Source organism: Cherax quadricarinatus, chromosome 1 (genome assembly GCF_038502225.1).
Source record: "Cherax quadricarinatus isolate ZL_2023a chromosome 1, ASM3850222v1, whole genome shotgun sequence".
NCBI classification, from domain to species: domain Eukaryota; kingdom Metazoa; phylum Arthropoda; class Malacostraca; order Decapoda; family Parastacidae; genus Cherax; species Cherax quadricarinatus.
This window is the reverse complement of record NC_091292.1, coordinates 48,084,614-48,109,827: the sequence shown is the minus strand read 5'-3', so window position 1 is coordinate 48,109,827 and position 25,214 is coordinate 48,084,614. Positions and strand designations below refer to the sequence as shown.

General features: G+C 37.8%; 1 protein-coding gene across 1 annotated transcript in view; it reads right to left on the bottom strand.

The window, feature by feature from the left end:
* Nucleotides 1-210: 210 nt before the first annotated feature.
* LOC128685349 (pregnancy zone protein-like) overlaps nucleotides 211-25,214 on the bottom strand; it is a 503,287-nt gene continuing 478,283 nt past the window's right edge. The window contains exons 23-27 of the mRNA XM_070082129.1: nucleotides 23,897-24,170; nucleotides 23,405-23,556; nucleotides 21,687-21,899; nucleotides 20,961-21,362; nucleotides 211-472 (exon numbers count right to left, since the gene is read on the bottom strand). Coding sequence (XP_069938230.1) covers nucleotides 437-472; nucleotides 20,961-21,362; nucleotides 21,687-21,899; nucleotides 23,405-23,556; nucleotides 23,897-24,170 — 1,077 coding nt within the window. The 3' untranslated portion in view covers nucleotides 211-436. The remainder of the gene's footprint in view (nucleotides 473-20,960; nucleotides 21,363-21,686; nucleotides 21,900-23,404; nucleotides 23,557-23,896; nucleotides 24,171-25,214) is intronic.

Below are 25,214 nucleotides of genomic sequence, written 5' to 3'. Positions count from 1 at the left end.
ACCACTGGGAACTACAATATGAGGTTGATACCAATGTTCTGGTAGACAAAACAACATAAGACACTCCCCATTGTTCTTCCCGGGGATATATTAAATATGCATTACCAACATAGAATAGCCATGTTGGTAAACGTAGCTGAAGATAACATCAGGTAATATAAGTACATGCAATAGAGTAGTGTCTGTTCTAATAGGTAAATAATTCACAGGTTAAAGAATATCAGTGTAATTGGAAAGCGTAACAAAAGAGAAATAATAACTGTCATTCCTCAATACGATGTTACTGATCATAAAGTCATCCATGACTTTGATACATTAGCATCGTTTATTAAGCTTAGTGCGATGATGATTCTAGCATCAGCTGTTAATAAAGAGCTGATAAAATTGTTGAAAGCAGTGAATGTTACTTTGAGCACTAACATGAAGACTGGACCTCCTAGCGGCACTCAGTGGTAGGTGGCAGCGTGTAGCTCTGTAAAGAGAAGAAAATACAATGTTTAGCATTTTATGTGGTAGAGTTAACATGAACAGACAAATTACACTTTATGTACCTGCGCAGGTGTACAAAACTACCAGTTTTTCTTTACAAATGATATACAAAACATACAAGATAATATGTAAGACAAGTGCAACGATTGGCATCTTTATTAACGAAAAATATATTTGTACTGTAAACGTTATCTTAAACTCAGAGATGAATTAAAGTCCATCATCCGTGTTATAAGATAATCAGTCTCTTTAGAGACTGATTATCTTATAATAAGATACACAAAATAATTAACACATATTACCTCTACATTTCGTTAACTCCTGGATTGTAATTCCTCTCGATTCATGAATCTTGTAGCACAAGTGAAAAAGTTTAGCTAATAAAGATACCAAAAGTGAAACATGTGTTTTACTCACCAACTTGCTGCTAATGTATATCATATATAACATGATTATATTATTATATATATTTCATTATTAACACATCTGCCGTTAACCGAGGCAGGTTTACCCGAGAAAAGAAGAAACACTTTCATCATCACTCCATCATTGTCTTGTTAGAGGAGAATCTACACAATATTATAAAAAGTGCAACATATCTCCACTCTTCCCTCAGAGAGCAGGCACTGTCCTCCTACCTCCAGGACTCAAGTCCGGATAACCGGTTTTCTTGAATCCCTTCATAAATGTTACTTTTCTCAAACTCCTACAGCACGTCAAGTCATAAATAACATTTATCTCCACTCGCACTCGCTCACACAAGCTTGCTGGAAGTCTAAGCCCCTAGCACACAAAACCACCTTCACCCCCTCCCTCCAACCTTTCCTAGGACGAACTGTATGTCAAAACAGGTTTATTTCAAGACTAGTGAACTAAACACATCATCTACAGGCTGAAAAAGCCACTTGCAGCCGATAAGTTTTTATATTAATGAGACACACATGATATATTGTCTCATTCTTCAACAATATTCCAGCCTGACACAACAGCAACAGAGAATGACTTTAACATCCTGTTGCGAACAATTGTTTAGCAGTACCAAATACAACTAGCTGGTCCAGCTCCATATACAAACATACACTGTCGCACACACACATACACATACACATACACATACACACACACATGCACCTGGAGAAGAAAGAAGTGTAGAGGAGAGAGAGAGATTTTGGGAATTGTTAAGTGAATGCGTGGGGAGTTTTGAATCAAGTGTGAGAGTAATAGTGGTTGGGGATTTCAATGCTAAAGTGGGTAAAAATGTTATGGAGGGAGTAGTAGGTAAATTTGGGGTGCCAGGGGTAAATGTAAATGGGGAGCCTTTGATTGAGCTATGTGTAGAAAGAGATTTGGTAATGAGTAATACATATTTTATGAAAAAGAGGATAAATAAATATACAAGGTATGATGTAGCACGTAATGAAAGTAGTTTGTTAGATTATGTATTGGTGGATAAAAGGTTGATGGGTAGGCTCCAGGATGTACAGAGGGGCAACTGATATATCGGATCATTATTTAGTTGTAGCTACAGTTAGAGTAAGAGGTAGATGGGAAAAGAGGAAGGTGGCAACAACAAGTAAGAGGGAAAGGACACAAGTGCAACTAATGTGACATTTATTGTGGCAACGTTTCGCTCTCCAGGAGCTTTATCAAGCCATTACAAACAATACATGGACACAGAGGGTATATAAAGGCTCAGAGTGAGGTGAATACTAGTGAGGTACCATTTCGATGTTCACTAGTGGTGGTAGTAGTAGTAGTAGTAGTAGTAGTGGTAGTGACAAAAGTAATACAATATGGTAGAGCAATTAATTCGTACATGAGTAAAAGGATATAAAAGCTATTACTTGGGTAGGTGAAACAGCAAGAAACCTCAACACCCGCCTCAATGAACACATATACGCATGTAGGAACGACAACTTAAACAACGGCTGTGTATAACACCGAAATTCCACCAATCATCTTATTTCAGAGACGCCCAATTAGTGATAAAAGAAACTAATTTCCGCACACGCAAGTGCCTTGAATCAGCACTGATCGCTGTTTCGAATACCATTAAACAAAACAACGGCAGCTTCACCATCTCCGAAGTCTTAGCAAGAATCCTCCTGAAAACAGTAAACCCTGCCATCACATAGTCTCTCCTCTTATACTACACAAAGCACAGAGAGTGAACACTGAAACAAGCTGCCTCATTCCAGTTTATATTTGTCCAACCTATTTTTATGTTACCCAAGTAATAGCTTTTATATCCTTTTACTCATGTACGAATTAATTGCTCTACCATATTGTATTACTTTTGTCACTACCACTACTACTACTACTACTACTACTACCACTAGTGAACATCGAAATGGTACCTCACTAGTATTCACCTCACTCTGAGCCTTTATATACCCTCTGTGTCCATGTATTGTTTGTATTGGCTTGATAAAGCTCCTGGAGAGCGAAACGTTGCCACAATAAATGTAACATTAGTTGCACTTGTGTCCTTTTACTTTACATATTGTCGGTAATTCTACCAACTTTATTACAAGTAAGAGGGAGGTGAAAGTGTATAAACTAAGGGAGGAGGAAGTTCGGGGGAGATATAAGCGACTGTTGGCAGAAAGGTGGGCTAGTGTAAAGATGAGTAGTGGGGGGGGGGGTTGAAGAGGGTTGGAATAGTTTTAAAAATGCAGTATTAGTATGTGGGGCAGAAGTTTGTGGTTATAGGAGGGGGGGGCAGGTGGAAAGAGGAGTGATTGGTGGAATGATGAAGTAAAGGGTGTGATAAAAAACAAAAAGTTAGCTTATGAGAGGTTTTTACAAAGCAGAAGTGTTATAAGAAAAGCAGAGTATATGGACAGTAAAAGAAAGGTGAAGAGAGTGGTGAGAGAGTGCAAAAGGAGAGCAGATGATGGAGTGGGAGAGGCACTGTCAAGAAATTTTAATGAAAATAAGAAAAAAATTTGGAGTGAGTTAAACAAGTTAAGAAAGCCTAGGGAAAGTATGGATTTGCCAGTTAAAAACAGAGTAGGGGACTTAGTAGATGGGGAGAGGGAGGTATTAGGTAGATGGCGAGAATATTTTGAGGAACTTTTAAATGTTGAGGAAGAAAGGGAGGTGATAATTTCATGCACTGGTCAGGGAGGTATACCATCTTTTAGGAGTGAAGACGAGCAGAATGTAAGTGTGGGGGAGGTACGTGAGGCGTTACGTAGAATGAAAGGGGGTAAAGCAGCTGGAACTGATGGGATCATGACAGAAATGTTAAAAGCAGGGGGGATAGTGTTGGAGTGGTTGGTACTTTTGTTTAATAAATGTATGAAAGAGGGGAAGGTACCTAGGGATTGGCGGAGAGCATGTATAGTCCCTTTATATAAAGGGAAAGGGGCCAAAAGAGATTGTAAAAATTATAGAGGAATAAGTTTATTGAATATACCAGGAAAAGTGTATGGTAGGGTTATTATTGAAATAATTAGAGGTAAGACAGAATGTAGGATTGCGGATGAACAAGGACGTTTCAGAGTGGGTAGGGGATGTGTAGATCAAGTGTTTACATTGAAGCATATATGTGAACAGCATTTACATAAAGGTAGGGAAGTTTTTATTGCATTTATGGATTTAGAAAAGGCATATGATAGAGTGGAGAGAGGAGTAATGTGGCAGATGTTGCAAGTATATGGAATAGGTGGTAAGTTACTAAATGCTGTAAAGAGTTTTTATGAGGATAGTGAGGCTCAGGTTAGGGTGTGTAGAAGAGAGGGAGACTACTTCCAGGTAAATGTAGGTCTTAGACAGGGATGTGTAATGTCACCATGGTTGTTTAATATATTTATAGATGGGGTTGTAAAAGAAGTAAATGCTAGGGTGTTCGGGAGAGGGGTGGGATTAAATTATGGGGAATCAAATTCAAAATGGGAATTAACACAGTTACTTTTTGCTGATGATACTGTGCTTATGGGAGATTCTAAAGAAAAATTGCAAAGGTTAGTGGATGAGTTTGGGAATGTGTGTAAAGGTAGAAAGTTGAAAGTGAACATAGAAAAGAGTAAGGTGATGAGGGTATCAAATGATTTAGATAAAGAAAAATTGGATATCAAATTGGGGAGGAGGAGTATGGAAGAAGTAAATGTTTTCAGATACTTGGGAGTTGACGTGTCGGCGGATGGATTTATGAAGGATGAGGTTAATCATAGAATTGATGAGGGAAAAAAGGTGAGTGGTGCATTGAGGTATATGTGGAGTCAAAAAACGTTATCTATGGAGGCAAAGAAGGGAATGTATGAAAGTATAGTAGTACCAACACTCTTATATGAATGTGAAGCTTGGGTGGTAAATGCAGCAGCGAGGAGATGGTTGGAGGCAGTGGAGATGTCCTGTCTAAGGGCAATGTGTGGTGTAAATATTATGCAGAAAATTCAGAGTGTGGAAATTAGGAAAAGGTGTGGAGTTAATAAAAGTATTAGTCAGAGGGCAGAAGAGGGGTTGTTGAGGTGGTTTGGTCATTTAGAGAGAATGGATCAAAGTAGAATGACATGGAAAGCATATAAATCAATAGGGGAAGGAAGGCGAGGTAGGGATCGTCCTCGAAAGTGTTGGAGAGAGGGGGTAAAGGAGGTTTTGTGGGCAAGGAGCTTGGACTTCCAGCAAGCGTGCGTGAGCGTGTTAGATAGGAATGAATGGAGACGAATGGTACTTGGGACCTGACGATCTGTTGGAGTGTGAGCAGGGTAATATTTAGTGAAGGGATTCAGGGAAACCGGTTATTTTCATATAGTCGGACTTGAGTCCTGGAAATGAGAAGTACAATGCCTGCACTTTAAAGGAGGTGTTTGGGATATTGGCAGTTTGGAGGGATATGTTGTGTATCTTTATACGTATATGCTTCTAAACTGTTGTATTCTGAGCACCTCTGCAAAAACAGTGATTATGTGTGAGTGTGGTGAAAGTGTTGAATGATGATGAAAGCATTTTCTTTTTGGAGATTTTCTTTCTTTTTTGGGTCACCCTGCCTCGGTGGGAGACGGCCAACTTGTTAAATATATATATATATATATATATATATATATATATATATATATATATATATATATATATATATATATATATATATATATTATATATATATTTATATATATATATATGTATACATATATATATATATATTATTTAAAGACAAAATACATTGACAAAACATTCACAAAAATATGATACAAAGTAAAACAACATAGGTGACTCAGAGCTACATCTCGAATACTTCGTCCAGCTCCCTGGCTGTGGGGCGCATGAGCAGAATGCTGCAGGCATTTCCTCTCTGGATCGCAACACTGAGTCTCTGAAAGAGGAAGCTGGTCGCCCTGTGGTCCTTGGTTTCTATGATGAGCTTTTCACCTAGGTCTTTGAGGAACTTTAGCACACTTGCTCCATGCTCCAAGGGTCTCCGACCCTATTGGAATGAAGTTATAGCAAGGGGGAAGGTCTTTATATTTGCGGATCTTCTGAGTCTCCCTGTGGCTGGCAGCTCCACCCCCTTCCACTACGGAGTATGGCAAGTAGGTGTCTGCCAATGTGGCGGCACATGTGTAGTCCCAGGCAATCTGCTTTCCATCCTTCCACGGTAGCATAGTGGCTCCATCAGGACGCTTTAGACTTCCGTCAGACCTCTGCACTTGGGGTTCCCGTTGAGCTGGGCAACGGGCTGTGGCGAGGCTTCTCTTTATGATGTCATTGACCTCCTCATGCCTGGCATACTTCCCTTCTGCTGTGTGGCACACGAAACCATGAAGTCCGAATTGATCAGCTGTCGCCCTGCCGCAAATACACCTATGTTCGGTGAGGACGGGGGCGGCTAGGCGAAGAGCAACACCAATCCGAATGGCCTGTGGGTCTAGTCGAGTGCCCAAGGAGGAATTGGGAACAGCAAACAGGAAATCTCCTGAGTGTGGTGCCTTCACTGCCAGGAGACGAGCTTTGTCCTTTCCTGAGGCATTGGAGAGCATTGTGTTGGCGATTTTTTCCATGATCGGTTTGTCCCAGTGGGACTGTTTGTGTTCTTTGGGAGGAGCTGGTCTACTGGAGGAATCTGTAAGGGTGTCCCACCGAATCGCTGCTTCAGTAAACCTGGGGTCTTGAGCTCCTACCATGTCTCTCAAGCGTTCGGGAACAATCTTCTTGACTAATGCACTGGAAGCCAAACACGAAGACAGAAAAGCAGGTAAAGCAACATGTGTTGCTTTGCGCACCCCTATACCTCCCAGTCGTACTGGGAGGGTTGCCTGATCCCATTGCTGATCCTCTAGTGACAGGTTCAGTGCCTTCTTAAGGGTTGACCTCAGGTGTGCATCATATTTGTCAAGTGTTGGGTTGTCAAAAGAGGGTGCACACCTGAGGAGATACAGAGCATCATGGGCATCAAGATTGCTTATTCTCTCCTCCATTCTCATCAGGTCATTCAATTTGTCCTTGAGGACTGTGTCGATGGCCTGGTGACCCAGCGGTGCTCCCAAGAGGGTACTGTTGGACGGAGTGGTAGTAGAGACTTCTGGGAGAATTCTTCGCACAGCATTGATTATTTCCTGGTTTGCTGTGATGATTTCACACTTGGAGGGATTGAGGATGAGTCCCAAGTCTTCTCCCTGTGTTTTCACCAGTTGTAGGTCCCCTACCAGGGACTCTTCAGTACCTGCCAGAGTGCCATCATCCAGGTGCCAGATGTTGAGCTCGCTGCGTAGGCTGGAAGTTAGTTCTCTTACTGCCAAGCATAAGAGAAGTGGAGCGAGTGGGTCACCCTGCTGAACACCTTCTGATGAGAGAATTTCATGTTCTCCAAACAAAAGAATTGAGGGTTTTCTGTAGCCGGCTGAAATGAACGGAAAAAGACTGGGGAAGCGATCCCGAACAGCTGGCAAGACAGCATCTCTCTTTACCATATTAAAGGCATTTCTAAAATCAAGTTTGACTATGGCCTTGTCTTCTGGTAGGTCTCTGATGTAGGCCCTTGCCGCATGAGCTGCAGCTTCACTGCCTAGAGGGACCCCAAAGCCCAGTTGGTGTGGCTGGAGTAAACTGGCAGCTTCTAGGCGAATGTTTCTTACTGCTGCTTTGGCAACGAGACGGCGAAGAGTGTTTCCAACCGCAATGGGTCTGATTCCCCCATCCTTCTTCTTCAAGGCACACAGTGAGGCTCCAAAAAAGAAAGGTTTAATTTCTTCTGGGATTCGCCCAGCCAGGCAGTTGTTGACGAAAGTTGTTAACTCGGTGAGAAGAAGTGATGCAGATGCACCGAGTACTGGATTTACCATCTCCTTGAGGTGCTGAGGTCGAATTCCCGTGTAACCTCCTGCAGATCCTGCAGGAAATGACACAATCGCCTTATAGACTTCCGATTCAGGCAAAATTAATTGTTCAGTGATGGGGTCTTCCTCAGGGTTGTTGTTGATGGCTATGGTGTCCCTGGTTGGATGCTTGTCTCTTAGTGCTTGGGCTGTGGTCTCATCTTTGGGGGCTACAGTGTCGTCACTTGTAATTAATCTTATTGCTCCCACTGTGTTACCTTCTTCGATTTTTTTGCTAACCTTTGCGCAAATTTTCTCGTTTTCAGTGGGACTTTTCTTGGGTCTACCTTTGTGATTCCTGCGATGATGGGGCAAAGGGACACAATTATCCATTCTTGGGTAGTTGCGCACTGCCTTGATAACTGACGTGGTTAGCAGTTTGCCTCGTCTCTCAGGAACTGCAAGACAGACATTGCCGAACAGGAGCAGGTTGCACCATGCTTGGATGGTGCCTCGGGCTTCTAAGTTGGTGGAACCTCCATTCACCTGCTTGAGAAGGTCTGTGAATTTCCCTGCTGCATATGGGCGAGCTGCTTTAGGGATGTGGGATAGGGTACTGTTAGCAGTGGATTTGAATGCCAATAGAAGGTTATCACAAGTGAGGAGGTTGCCATTGGAATTGTCATCTGCCTGTGGAGGCTGTGGGCTGCTCTCTGCAGGGGGCATATGTGATCCTGCACACCCATTGTGTGCACGAATGCGACCATCCCTGTTGCGTGCTCGAAACTCTCCACATACCTGACATGTGCCTCTTCTTTCGTTGTTGGGTGCACTGTTTCCCTGGCTTTGTGGCTGGCTGGCTTCATCATCTGCCATACCTCAAACTGTGTGGTAAGCCCAGGCTGAAGGGAAAATGGCGCATGGCACATACCGCATGTGGTTCATGGTGGTGGTAGGGGGAGGCGAGGGGTCTCCCCCCATTGTACTGGGAGGTGGAGGAAAGGGAGGAGTGGAAGATGTTTGATGAGGCGGAGTAGGGCACTCACTCCCTCCCAGGACAAGTCACTATACAACACAATGTTCTGTGCACCTGTTACTATATGCCACTATGCTCTGTGCACCTGTTACTATACACCACTATGCTCTGTGCACAGCCCCCACTATAAACGACACGTCGCTATACACTACACGTGCTATGTGCATACCATGCTCATACTACGCACTATACGCTATATACACTATACACACGGTGAACAAACACTCCATTGTTGTAACACGAGCACATGGTGTATGCGCGGGTGTTTGGGGAAGGGGGAGACACAGTCTTACCCCTCAACATCCGCCTCCTCCTCCTCCTCCATTCGGCCTTCCCTCACTGACCTCACCTACCCATGGTGACCGTTATGTTCCCTCACTGAATTCACATACACAACACTTTTCTTGATTCTGAAGGAAGAGGCGAAACGCAGAGTCTTCTGGCCCTTTCCAACACGAGCAGCAGATATTCACACACCAGCCTGTTGATAATAATCCTGGTAGGTGTTCTTGATTAGACGATATTGTGCCAAAAACACAGAGCAGGATGCCCACAGCCTCTCTCTGGCAGAGGTGCCATATATATATATATATATATATATATATATATATATATATATATATATATATATATATATATATATATATATATATATATATATATATATATATATTGGGTCAACAGGCCTGCTGCAGTGTTCCTCCTTTCTTATGAGTCGGGTATCGTCGCATGTCAGGTGTTGCTTTGTTGTGTGATGTGATGGAGAGGTGTGATCTCGACCCTTTATATGCCTTCCTTTGATATAATGCTTTAATAGTTCCTTGATGATGTGAAAAGTCACGAAATCGCTTGGAATTTCACTATTCTTTCACAGAAGTTGTTTTACATATTATGATATCATTTGTTTATGTGATCTTATTGTGTATGCATATATATATATATACATATATATATATATATATATATATATATATATATATATATATATATATATATATATATATATATATATATATATATATATATATATACATACATATATATTTATTTATTTATTTATTAACACATCGGCCGATTCCCACCAAGGCAGGGTGGCCCGATAAAGAAAAGCTGTTATCATTCACTCCATCGCTGTCCTGCCAGACGGGTGCTTTACGCAACAGTTATAAAACTGCAACATTAACACCTCTCCTTCAGAGTGCAGGCACTGTACTTCCCATCTCCAGGACTCAAGTCCGGCCTGCCGTTTCCCTGAATCCCTTCATAAATGTTACTTTGCTCACACTCCAACATCACGTCAAGTATTAAAAACCATTCGTCTCCATTCTCTCCTATCAAATACGCTCACCCACGCTTGCTGGAAGTCCAAGCCTCTCGCACACAAAACCTCCTTTACCAATTCCCTCCAACCCTTTCTAGGCCGACCCCTACCCCGCCTTACCTCCACTACAGATTTAAACACTCTTGAAGTCATTCTGTTTTGTTCCATTCTTTCTACATGCCCGAGCCACCTCAAGAACCCTTCCTCAGCCCTCTGGACAACAGTTTTGGTAATCCCACACCTTCTCCTAATTTCCAAAACTACGAATTCTCTGCATTATATTCACACCACACATTACCCTCAGACACTACATCTCCACTGCCTCCAGCCTTCTCCTCATTGCACCATTCATCACCCATGCTTCACACCCAAACAAGAGTGCTGGTACAACTATACTCTCATACATTCCCCTCTTTGTTTCCACGGACAAAGTTCTTTGCTTCCACAGACTCCTCAGTGCCACTCACCCTTTTCCCCTCATCAGTTCAATGATTCACCTCATCCTTCATAGACCCATCTGTTGACACGTCCACTCATAAATATCTGAATACATTCACCTCCTCCATACTCTCTCCCTCCAATTTGATATTCAGTGTTTCACCGCCTAGTCTTTTTGTTATCCTCATAACCTTACTCTTTCCTATATTCACTTTTACTTTTTTTCTTTTACATACCTTACCAAATTCATCCACCAACCTCTGCAACTTCTCTTCAGAATCTCCAAAAAACACAGTGTCATCAGCAAGTAGCAACTCTGACAACTCCCACTTTGTGTTAGATTCTTTATCTTTTAACTCCACACCTCTTGCCAACACCTGAGCATTCACTTCAATTACAGCTCCATTTATAAATATATTGAACAACCATTCTGACATCATACATCCCTGTCTAAGGCCTACTTTTACTGGGAAATAATGTCCCTCTCGTCTACATACTCAAACCTGAGCCTCACTATCCTCCTAAAAACTTTTCACCGCTTTCAATAACCTACCTCCTATTTCAAACATTTGCAACATCTCTCACATTGCCCCCCTATCCACCCTGTCATACACCTTTTCCAAATCCATAAATGCCACAAATACCTCTTTACCCTTATCTAAATACTGTTCACCTATAAGTTTCACTGCAAACACTTGGTCTACCCTCCCTAAAGCCCCCTCGTTCATCTCTTATTCTGCTCTCAGTTTTACTCTTAATTCTTTAAATAATAACTCTACCACACATTTTACCAAAACAAAATAAATCATTGTCTTTTTAAAATATCATAATTATTAGAGGGGAATCATGAGTTTAAATAAAAAATATACGGAAAAAAAAACAAATAACTGATCTTGTAAGTACTAATATTCTTCACATCATGATAGAGTTAAATTTTGTGTATTCTCAGCCATGTTTATGACAGCTTTACGAATTTTTCCCAGAGTCAATAGATGAATAAATTTTGAAGATTTGTGAAAGAGTTAATGGTATAAAATACCGAAAATACTTAACTAATAAATTCTTTAAAATTTCTAGAAATGCATTTTGCCATGAAAAACTTCTTGATATTCCTTCTGTAGTTATGAATTTTAAATTCAACGTTGTATTTAAAAATCTTAATACAGTAAAAAAAAAGAAATAACTTCTCATTAAATCCCCCCCCCACAAAAAAAAAATGCTGATGGCTGTGTCAACAAGATTCCCTTAAAATATTCTAATAAACATTACTACAGTCAAACTGGGAAAAGTTTTAAACTTAGATTACAACACCATAAATATAGCATTACGGCTGGACAAGAGTTTCATGCTCTGTTAATTCATATGAAAGATTTTAACCATCCAAGTGATTTTCTAAAGCCGATAAAGTTGTATCAATCAGGTCTATCGTTGATAGAAATATAATTGAAGAAAGTTTCATAAAAAAATGTTTGTTTTGATTTTAATATGGATGATAGTTCAGGATTATACGAAACAGATTCAATCATATTTAATAAAATTTGTGAAGAATTTAAGCCACATTTGACAAGTCGTCGGCCATCCCACCCATATCATAATGGAACAGTTATAATGTCGTATATGTGGCTATTATAAGTCGTCTGTTATTCAAATGTTTTAATTGACTTCAGAGGGAGGTTTGAGCTTGCTACCACCTGCAACTCACAAGACTGCCATCCCCACGAGCCCCTTTGGGGCGGGGCAGATGGTAGACCAGTGGCCTAGCTTCTCCCTACGAGCCCCGTGAGGGCGGGGACAGTGGCTAGGCCTGGGGACACTTGGTCCCAAAGATGAGGGGGTACTTGTACCTCCTCCCATGGGAGACTTAGGTCTCGACATACTCCCCAGATAGGGAGCCAAGGCCGGGTCACCACTAATTGGAAAAGACCCGGGCCGGGAGAATACCGGCGAATAAGAAAAAAAAAATGTTTTACAGGTCCTTCATAATGTGAAAAATCAAGAAATAGCTCAGAATTTCACTTTCTTTCACAGTAGTAGGTTTGCATATTGTCATTATATATATATATATATATATATATATATATATATATATATATATATATATATATATATATATATATATATATATATATATATATACATATATATATATATATATATATATATATATATATATATATATATATATATATATATATATATATATATATATATATATATATATATATATATATATATATATATATATATATATATATATATATATATATATATATTTATATATATGTATATATAAATGCATATATATATATATGTATACATATATATATATATATATATATATATACAAATATAGCATATATATATATATATATATATATATATATATATATATATATATATATATATATATATATATATATATATATATATATATATATATATATATATATATATATATATATATATATATATATATATATATATATATATATATATATATATATATATATATATATATATATATATATATATATATATATATATCGTGCCGAATATGTAAAACTGGTTAATTAGCAAGAACTCACTAAAAATTCAATCAATTCTAAAAATGTCTCTTATACATTAAAGATATATTTTTTTCATTAACGTCGGTGAAAAAAATTTTAATTTTGCACCAGAAGAATCTTAGAAAACTTACCTAACCTTATTATAACAAGAACAATTTATTTTAGCCTTACTCAACTAAATATATTTTAGATTTGTTTACAATAATTTAATACTAAACAAACTCAGTGAAATATATTTTTTTCGTTAGGTTCAGAATGATTTTGGCGAAATTATTGCATACACAAATTTTCACTTGAAGTATATGGCAAGATGACCGTTGCTATTTAAGCCAAGATCGCAAGTTCTGCCTATTCGGCACGACATATATATATATATATATATATATATATATATATATATATATATATGTCGTGCCGAATAGGCAGAACTTGCGATCTTGGCTTAAATAGCAACGCTCATCTTGCCATATAGGACAAGCGAAAATTTGTGTATGCCATAATTTCGCCAAAATCGTTCTGAATCTAACGAAAAAAATATATTTCACTGTCCTTTTTTAGTATTAAATTATTGTAAACAAACCTAAAATATATTTAGTTGGGTTAGGCTAAAATAAATTGTTCTTGTTATAATAAGGTTAGGTAAGTTTTCTAAGTTCTTTTTGGTGCAAAAATAATTTTTTTGTACATTAACATTAATCAAAAAAATATATCTTTAAACTTATAAGAGAAAATTTTAGAAAGGACTTAATTTTAAATGAGTTCTTGCTAATTGACCAGTTTTACATATTCGGCACGACATATATATATATATATATATATATATATATATATATATATATATATATATATATATATATATATATATATATATATATATATATATATATATATATATATATTTATATATATATATATATATATATATATATATATATATATATATATATATATATATATATATATATATATATATATATATATATATATATATATATATATATATATATATATATATATATATATATATATTACGTTTATTGTATTCTCTGAGGATGAGGGTTCTACAGGAACTGGAACTAACCTGAGCGTCGGTAAGATGGGGAAGGAAGAAGGATGGGGTAGGATGGAAATATGGCAAGGGGTTGGGATAATGGAGGAGGAAGGGTAATAAAGATGTGTGGCCTGTCCACTCTGGGCAAGTTGTGCAGAGATACTGCAGGGAGTTGTGTCGGTGTGCGGTGTTCAGGCGGCATGTTGGGTTGGGCTTCAGGTTTCAGGCAGGAGACGGCTGGAAGGTTACTGGTGACTGGAAAAACAGAGTCGATTGGAGCCACACCCCAGCTTTAGCTAAACAGCAAAGTGCTGGGGGACTTCAGCTTGTTGTTAGGTGGTGATTAGACAGTTGAACAGTTGTTGGAGCCGTTGCAGACTGCGTTGAATCTTGTTCTTCAGAGGTAAAGTACGTTCATTTTGGAGTTGGATTATGATTTAGTGTTGAGGTGGTAGAGTATGGATTCTAAGGAAGCAGGTGGGTTTTCGGGACAGGTGAACTTTGCAGTGTTGTCCTGAAGTCGTTGGCTAAGTTCTGGGAAGGGCATAGCTTTGCTGTATTGTTTTGTGGTGTAGAGGTACCTCCATGTTTAATATATGTATATATATATATATATATATATATATATATATATATATATATATATATATATATATCTATATATATATATATATATATATATATATATATATATATATATATATATATATATATATGTCGTGAAGAATAGGCAGAACTTGCGATCTTGGCTTAAATAGTAATGCTCATCTTGCCATATAGGACAAGTGAAAATTTGTGTTTTCAATAATTTCGCCAGAATCATTCTGAACCTAACGAAAAAAATATATTTCATTGTGTTTGTTTAGTATTAAATTATTGTAAACGTATTTAAAATATATTTAGTTTGGTTAGGCTAAAATAAATTGCTCTTCTTATAATAAGGTTAGGCAAGTTTTCTAAGATTCTTTTGGTATAAAATTAAAATTTTTTACATTAACATTAATGAAAAAAATATATCTTTAAACGGATAAGAGAAAATTTCAGAAAGGACTTAATTTTAAATGAGTTCTTGCAAATTGACCAGTTTTACATATTCGGCACGACATATATATATATATATATATATATATATATATATATATATATATATATATATATATATATATATATATATATATATATATATATATATATATATATATATATAATATATATATATATATATATATATATATATATATATATTTATATATATATATATATATATATATATATATATATATATATATATATATGTATATATATATATAAATATATATATATATATATATATATATATATATATATATATATATATATATATATATATATATATATAGATATATTGAGGAGAAATTTTCTCCAGGAGGGGGGTATCAGCCCCCTTCAGCCCTTTCAGCCCCTTTCAGCCCTGAGGGGCCCAGCCCTCTCAGAAGGGGCAAATATCTTGTTTACTGCTACAGCGAGTAACTGATCCCAGATGCAGTACCAGTATACGACCTGTGGTCAAGCGACCGTCGCTCCTTGCAGTCCAGTGTTGCAGAGTGTATTTTAATAAGAGACAGTACATCTCTTACCTTAGCAGGACAATTAAGGAAAATCCTGCTCCCACTTTATTACCATGGTAGAGATAGTGTATATTGTTGTCTATGCTTAAGACAGCAAGAATCAAACATTCTGCTTTGCTTCATCGAGGAAGTGGCAAGGAAGCAAAAGTACTAGGTCAACTTTTCCTTTGTGCTGGGGACAGTGACGGCGTGGGGCATTGTGGTGTCTTCAGATTACTTTTGACTCTACTGAGAGTGACACTGACGCCAGGATAACCAGCAAAGAACACTGATCTGTGCGTTAGTGTGAACAAAGTGTCTTATAAAACACAATAAACACTTAAGAGAAGTGTGATCAGCTTCTTTAGTAATAAGATTGTGAACAATAATGACAAATCTTGTGGAACATAGTGTACCAGCGTGCGTTTTCCTAGACTATGGAAGACGTGGACATCCAAGGACACTTCAGCTTCTATCAAGTCACCGATATCTGTCGAAGTTGTGAAGAACACCATAGCTCACGCTACAAGAGCAAGGTAGGTTACGAATTTCTTGTAGTACGGGGGACTGCGCAGTTCTCGAGTCGCAAGGAGTTTGTAATCAACCTATAGTCGGCAGTAAGAGGCGGACTTTTGAGTCCACACAAGTGAGTTTGTCAGCAATCAGTGAATGAAATATGCTGACATTACACCCCCTAGGGGTAATTTATAATCTTACAAATTATAACTCATTTCAGCCCGTTGAGGAATGACTTTGACAGCTTCTCAAGACCTCGTCTGCAGGGGCGGCCGTGCAGGCGATGAGTTGTCTTTCTAAGTTAAGTTTTCCCTATATTTAAACTTAGCTGATAACCATTTCTCAACATTTTGGTCGTGCTCGAACCGGATAAAGGCCACACTGTGGTCCAAATATGTTGTACTACAGTGTACAAATAACCTACGAGCCAAGGTCCTTCGAAAAAAGCTGTAAAACTAGTGTTTTACAATATAATTCAGTATATATGAGTCTCTCCAGACTCAATCACAGAGAATGGGCAGCCAAAAGAAAATGGGAGCTCACCCAGCGTTCACCCAAAGAAAACGGGAGCTGAGTGACTCACCCAACAAGAAAACGGGGGATGGCACCCGGCATCCACTGCTCCAAGCTTGAAGAAGCGCTGACTAAGACAGCAACCCAACTGATGTTCAGTTTGTCTGAGTGTATATACATAGTGTTTATAATGTTTATAAACAGAAATTAAGAGACAAGATTGTGTTAAAGTTTGTTTCTTATAGATCTACCTGTTATATTAAGAGAACTTATATATAAAGTGCAAGCTTTCAAATACATATTAACAGTGACATTTATATATGTGTAAGTAATATTAAAGTGTGATTTACAGTTATACAGTGACATTTATAGTGTATAGTGAATGAAGTGTATAACATCGTTATTTACGATTAATCATCGTGGTCAGGCTGACACAGCAAACTCAAGCCATAAACACCAGCCACATATACTCTGTACCCTTCATGGTCATTGACCCTGAGGTTAAGCTTAGTAGGTCAGTAGTGTCTGACTCGATTATTGCTGACTTAAGCATAACAAAAACTGAGCTGTTTATAGCAGTACAGTGTTTTTTAAACACTCTAAGTGTGGTGCTGGAATTTTCAGTATACCATTAAAATGGCTTGTTTGAAAACTCAGTTTCAGTCTTTACAGACTAAGATTACACAATTAGAAAATCTAATTTCAGTCTGTATAGGATTAACTCAAGATACAAACATAGATTTTGATGATCTTGAGGGCAAATTTGAAATACTTGCACAACGTCTGAAAATAATTAATTCAGACTATGCACATTATGAAAATAAATTTCTCAGACCCATCTGAGGATGAAATTAAAAATGTTTTGGGTACATTTAGTAATCAACATTTAAGTTGGACAGGAGTACAGGCTATCTGCCGCAAAACTCTGTCACAGAGACCTACTGTAACTAGTGGTCAAACACCTGTTACACCTGTAACAGCAACAAGTGTCCCATTACCAAGCTTACCTACATTGTCATTACCTATTTTCCAAGGTCATAATTATGAAGAATTCATTAGTGGTTTTCAATCCACAGTAAATTCACGAACTGACATAGATGAGATTGCTAAGTTCAATTATCTTAAATGTCTTGTGAAGGGAGAACCCTATGAACTGATTAAGTCATTTCCGGTGGTTGAAGGCAATTATCAAATAGCCTTACGTGTCTTAGCAGACAATTACTTTGATGCTGACAAGGCCAGAGTTAGACATGCAGTCTTAATATCAAGTTTGAAGCCACCCAAACATTGTTTTTCAGACTTGCAGGCATTTAGAATCACATTAGACAATAGTCTCAGATCTCTAGGTGCTAAATATGACCTAAAGCAATGTGATTGGTTTATCAGTGGTATTGTACAGTATAAGTTGTCACCACAAACTATTGAGCGATTAAATATTATGTTCAATAAACGCTATTTCACTTGTGAAGAAATTAGCAATGGTTAACAAACAATAGTTTCATGCATGCAAGCAACGAGACAAGATGAAGAATCCACAAATCCAGTGGATAACAAACCTTCAACTCAGTATAAAAAGAGTATACCTACTCCCACTAAACCACAGAATGGGAAATCCCATATAGGCATTTATCAAGCTGTGCATACAACAGACAGTAAACAGCCTGTCACACATAAACGTACTCCAAAATGTGTACTTTGTGATGGAACACATTGGGGACAGTATTGTAGTCAATACACATCAACTGAGGCACGTAAACAACGTGTTCATCAGCTGAAAAGGTGCATCAAGTGTTTAGGTGAACACAAGGGAGGAAAATGCTCACTGAAGAAGTGTTTTAAATGCAAGGGTATGCATCATACAACATTATGCCCAAATACTTTTGCTGAACAGCAGAAGACTTCCACAGAATCAGGAAGTCAACAAGCAACAGCATTAAATGTGAGAGATAAGTTTAAAGCAACTGCTCTCCCGAAAACTCGAGTTGACTTATCTAATAAATTACACAAAACCAATGTGCTAACATTATTTGATCAAGGCTCACAAAGGTCCTTCATAAGAAGAACAGTGCTGCAGAAACTGAATAAACAACCCTATGCCAAAGTACAGTTAGATATAGCTGGTTTTTTCCACAATTCTGGTAAACAGACATATGACCTAGCCAGAATCACTGTTGGTCTAGGAAACAGGAAAAAGACAGTAGAAACTGTGGTAGTAGATGATTTGCCTAAGTCTGTGCAGATCCAGGGATTAAAAGAAACAGTTGCAGCACTGAAAGCAGCTAAGGTCAAGTTAGCCTGTCCTGACATACAGACGGACACTATTAGTCCAATTGATTTAATCATTGTAAGTGATTATTATCACTGTTTTGTGCAAAATATAGAAAGTAAACATGATGTTCACTTGCTGAAAACAGCAGGAGGCCACATGATATGTGGTCCCATTCCCTCTCAAAGTGGGAAAGAAGCTGATATTGATTCAGAGGAAAATGTACTAGTTACGAGAATAACCGCTGATTATGTACCACAGCAAAAATTATCATTATTGGAAGAAATGAATGAACCAGTTGACAAGTTGTGGGATTTAGATGCGATAGGTATTGATGTAAATAAACCAAGCCCACAAGAGTCTCAGACTTATAACCAATATTTGGATACTCGTCTGCAGGGGCGGCTGTGCAGGCGATGAGTTATCTTTCTAAGTTAAGTTTTCCCTGTATTTAAACTTAGCTGATAACCATTTCTCAACATATATATATATATATATATATATATATATATATATATATATATATATATATATATATATATATATATATATATATATATATATGCAAAACAACCACTCTGAAAGTATAGAGAAATTCCAAGCGCTTTCGTGACCACTCACATTATCAAGTTCCTTGATAATGTGAGTAGTCACGAAAGCGCTTGGAATTTCTCTATTCTTTCAGAGTGGTTGTTTTGCATATTCTGAAATCACCTGTTTACTGTGATCTTATTACACACACACACACACACACATATACATATTATATATATATATATATATAAATATATATATATATATATATATATATATATATATATATATATATATATATATATATATATATTTATATTGTAGGTAGTAGGTTGGTAGTCAGCAACAGCCAGAGAGGTACTACAGTCCTGCCAAGTAAGTGTAAAACGAAAGCCTGTAAATGTTTTACATGATGGTAGGATTGCTGGTGTCCATTTTTCTGTCTCATAAACATGCAAGGTTTCAGGTACGTCTTGCTCCTCCTCCTTACACTTAGGTCACACTACACATACATGTACAAGCATATATATACACACACCCTTCTGGGTTTTCTTGTATTTTTCTTACTAGTTCTTGTTCTTGTTTATTTCCTCTTATCTCCATGGGGAAGTGGAACAGAATTCTTCATCCGTAAGCCATGCGTGTTGTAAGAGGCGACTGAAATGCCGGGAGCAAGGGGCTAGTAACCCCTTCTCCTGTATATATTACTAAATTTAAAAGGAGAAACTTTCGTTTTTCCTTTTGGGCCACCCCGCCTCGGTGGGATTCGGCCGGTGTGTTGAAAGAAAGATATATATATATATATATATATATATATATATATATATATATATATATATATATATATATATATATATATATATATATATATATATATATATATATTTATATATATATATATATATATATATATATATATATATATATATATATATATATATATATATATATATATATATATATATATATATATATATATATATATTAATAATAATAAAGGAACATATAATACCTACAATTTACCCTAGATACATCACCTTTATTCACTCACATTAGCTCAGAAGCACACTGCTACTAATGAATAAAACAATATATATTATTATTTATAAACACGGAGGCTCCATGACCTCCCCCCCCCCAACCTTTTTCTGCCGGTCTCTCCACTAGAAAGCAAAAACACCATATTAGTACTCTCCCAAAACTTAAACAGGCCTCTGCACTCTAAGGCCATGCAGGTAAACATGAGACCCTTTTAACGAATAAAATAACCTTGGGTATAATCTTACCAAAAAAAAAAAATAAATAAAAAATCGCCCCTCACCTACTAAACACCAACGGCTATACATGACGGTTGCATCTTACAAATATCATGGAGCAAGTTACTCACCTTAAAAATCTGGAATTCTGGTTTATAGTAGTCATAGATGCGGACTGACCCAGGCTTGACATTCTCCACATCAATGTCCCTTATCACACGGAAGTTTACACAGGTGTCCTTTGCAGTTAATTCTTCAATGTAGAAGGTGATCTTGCTACCATCAACTTCATATCTCTTTATATTAAGATCATCCCTTACAAGCTTCATAAGATCTTCTTTCTCGGGAATGTAACCGGAAATGAGATCTACTTCGATAACTACCATGTTAGACTTGCCATCTGGGAGTATATAGGAAGCACAGGCAGTGATACGTTTAGTAACACACTTGTTGTCCGGGACTGTGATGGTGTTGACAGTCATATCAAAGGCATCACTTGCTTCAGCCTCGGGAATATTGTACCGAAGAACAGCCTGGAAGCAACAATATTTATTGATTTTCATTCAGGTTAATGTACTCTCAGGCTGATTATACACATTATCACTATTCCCCAGCAATATACACGAAAAGTGAATAATTCCATGACACACTTCTAGTACACAGGGTGAAACTGATGGTCATGTCATGATATAAAATAACTTTAATCGGAAATATGACTTATAGTGTCTCTACTCATGGATTCTTCAGTCTTAAGGACAAGAGACAATTCTTGGCGAAACGTTTCCTTTAAAAAATCCTAATATTCCACATGTTTGTTATATAAAACTGATTCATTCATATTTCAAGTTTAATGTTACCTGCAGAACAGCACATCCTTGTCCTTGCAGTGTGACAGAGACGGCGGTAGGAAGTACTGGCAGTTTTACGAGCTGTTGTAGAAGTCTGTTGTCTTCAGTGACATTGAAGCTGTGGGAGAAGCCAGTACCTTTCACTGATGCTACAACGTACAAAGGTCCCTGGTAAGTGTACGTAGCATACAGTGCTAGAGCCTGCAGTGCTACCACTGTGTCCTGTTCTCCAGACAAGAGAAGAATGCAACGCGTTAGCGCATAATTTATAAAAGTAACGGATCATATAAATAACATTTTTCGTACAAGTAATGAAATATAACATTTTAAGGTAATGTATTCAAACACAATGTTGTTTATCACTCACTGGATATTACGTATCATTTTGACATACGTTAATTATTATTTTTTCTCTTGGGTGTTAAGGTATCTGTCTTGACTTAAGAATTCCTAAGGGCATCTAAAATGAACTTATCACTAACAGGATATTAAGCATCATTTTGATATCTGGCGCGACTAAAAAACGCCAAATAATGTTTACAATACACTTATCTCTCTTTACCACATTATTTTAATACCTTCTCAAATCAGTAAATTATTGTCTCAAATCATTAGAGACAATTTATTAAGAGTTCGTACAGTACGGTGGAACTCTGCAGTGACTCATACGGAGCACTACCCTACCTTTTTATACACACATCTTCACTCCCCAGGTAGATATGTTTGTAACTTGGTAAAGGTTCATGCTTGTGAGATTTTTTTTTCACTAGTGCTAATAGATCATGGCTCTGGTGGCCTGGTGGTTAACGCTCTCGCTTCACACGGTGAGGGCCTGGGTTCGATTCCCAGCCAGAGTAGAAACATTGGACGTGTTTCTTTCCACCTGTTGTCTATGTTCCCCATCAGTAAAATGGGTACCTGGGTGTTAGTCGACTGGTGTGGGTCGCATCCTGGGACACTGACCTAAGGAGGCCTGGTCACAGACCGGGCCGCGGGGGCGTTGACCCCCGGAACTCTCTCCAGATAAACTCCAGATAAACAGTTGTATTTAACAAAGGAATTGCAGATATCTTCCCCAGTATTAAGATAAATTACGATGGTGTTGCCGTGACAGACAAATCTGTATCACGTTTTGATATTATGCAATTACGACAAGATGAAAACTTGTCAAAGGTACTACTTCTGTTGTTTCCAGAGTTTCCTGTTTTTCAAATGAAGAAGCCTGATGCAGGTATAACGCTTCTACAGAAAAGATATCCAGGTGTTGCCAAAGTGTTGTATTTCCTCAACATGAAACACAAATTATTAAAACGTAGCCTCGTGATTCAAGCAACATTCGACGTTACATGACCTCTGGCACTGCCGGAGAGGTCACGTCACCTACTTCAACTCTCGCCCAGCACCTGACTCCACCATTTATCGGCACTATATTTAGGTCTTTGTTTTCTTTGAACCTAAAAAGGTTCCATGTATGTGAAACCTAGCACCATTAAAGGTCTCCTTTTGCTATATGCCTTTTTACCATTTGTTGGCTATACTTATCTTCAACATTGAGAGACATTCTTGGAGAGAGACTAGACGAGTGTTTTAGAACATTTTACCTCAGTTAAGATAATGTTTTTACACCTTAATACAAAAATGAAAGATTATCGAAGAACACTAAACAAAGAAGAATGAAATAGTTGCTGCAAATAACAGTAGGAGAACGTAAATAATTGTAATGTTACCTGTGTGGAGTAGAATCCTCCTTGTCCGTTTCTTTGGGTTGTTATCCATTTAACAACCTTCCTTGCTTGATCCCGATACTTGACAGAGTCCAGTGTCATCATAGCCATGATAGCGTAACCAGCTGTCTCCACTGCCACTGCCTTAGATTTTCCTGGTAATAAAAAAGATGTTTTGTATACCGAATTTGACAGTCTTTATTATTAGGTACCTAAATTGAAATGAGAATTTTAAAACTTAAATGTGGAATGAAAATGCAATAAAGCAAAATTTACATAGCTTAAATTTTTTTAGAGAAATTGATAAATATATAAGCCGTAAATATTAACCTAACATATCTATCATTTAACATTTTAATGATAAAATGAAGTTATTCAAACAGATTTTAAACATGTGCATAGCTTTCATTTAGGCTTTTTTCTAATCTATGTATTTCAGTTAATTAGGGACATAATTTATTTTTTAACTACAGCATATCATTCACCCCAGCATACCTGGACCCTTAGGCAGCTCCCAGTGGGTGGAGTTCTTAGAAACAATGGCCAGCTTCAACAACTGTTGGAGAACGGTTTCGGCCTCTGGAACCTTAGCCAGGGCGAAAACATAGGCCTTCAGCGCCAAGATATAAGGGTGCTGAGTGGTGTCAGCATGTAGACACTGAGTAGCCTGACAAACAGACAGGCTACACGATTCATCATCGGCTTCCAGCATTGCGATCATCACGTACGCGGTCAGAGGTACAGAAGAGTTGCTTGACTCGATTCCTCCCTGTTGTTGAAAGATATTAAATTTCTTTACATGTATAAAACAACACTGCACTAGCCAAAGACTCGAACCTATGCTGCTTTGGCCTGCCTCATGGTGGGCGAAAACACATGACGCCCTAATCTACTGACCCATACGATCCTTAAGAGTAGTGCATCCAGGAGAACTGGATGTTGTACTCGCTACCAAAGAACAAACGTTGGTGTGGATGACTCTAGGCTAATTTCATTCTAGTCCCTGTTTGGTGTACTAGCTCAACGAGCAGTATTTTATATTATTGTGACCACGAACGAGTGGTATGGATCAATAACAACACTGCACTAGCCAAAGACTCGAACCCATGCTGCTTTGGCCTGCCTCATGGTGGGTGAAAACACATGACGTCCTAATCCACTGGACCATACGATCCTTAAGAGTTGCACATCCAGCGGAATTGGATGTTGTACTCGCTACCCAAGGACACACGATGGTGTGGATGACTCTAGGCTAATTTCATTCTAGTCCCTGTTTGTGTACTAGTTTAACGAGCAGTATTTTAATATTGTTGTGACCACGAACGAGTGATATTGATCAATAACAACACTGCACTAGCCAAGGACTCGAACCCATGCTGCTTTGGCCTGCCTCATGGCGGGCAAAAACACATGATGCCCTAATCCACTGGACCATACGATCCTTAAGAGTAGCGCATCCAGCGGAACTGAATGCTGTGCTCGCTGCCCAAGGACACACGAAGGTGTGGATGACTCTAGGCTAATTTCATTCTAGTCCCTGTTTGGTGTGCTAGTATATCGGTCAAACAGGTAAATTTCTGGAAACCAGAATTGCCCAGCATAAATACTCAGTCAGGACAGGGCAGGAGTCGAATGCTATCTTTAACCACGTTAGTGCATGTAATCACCCACCGGGGTGGGATGCTGCCCAGATTATAGTATCAAACAGTTCTGTCATGGAAAGAAACATAATTGAATCTTCCCTTTTGAAACATGAAAGGAATACAGTATACAACTCGAATTATGGTTGTATAAGCTCAATAATTATTTAGTA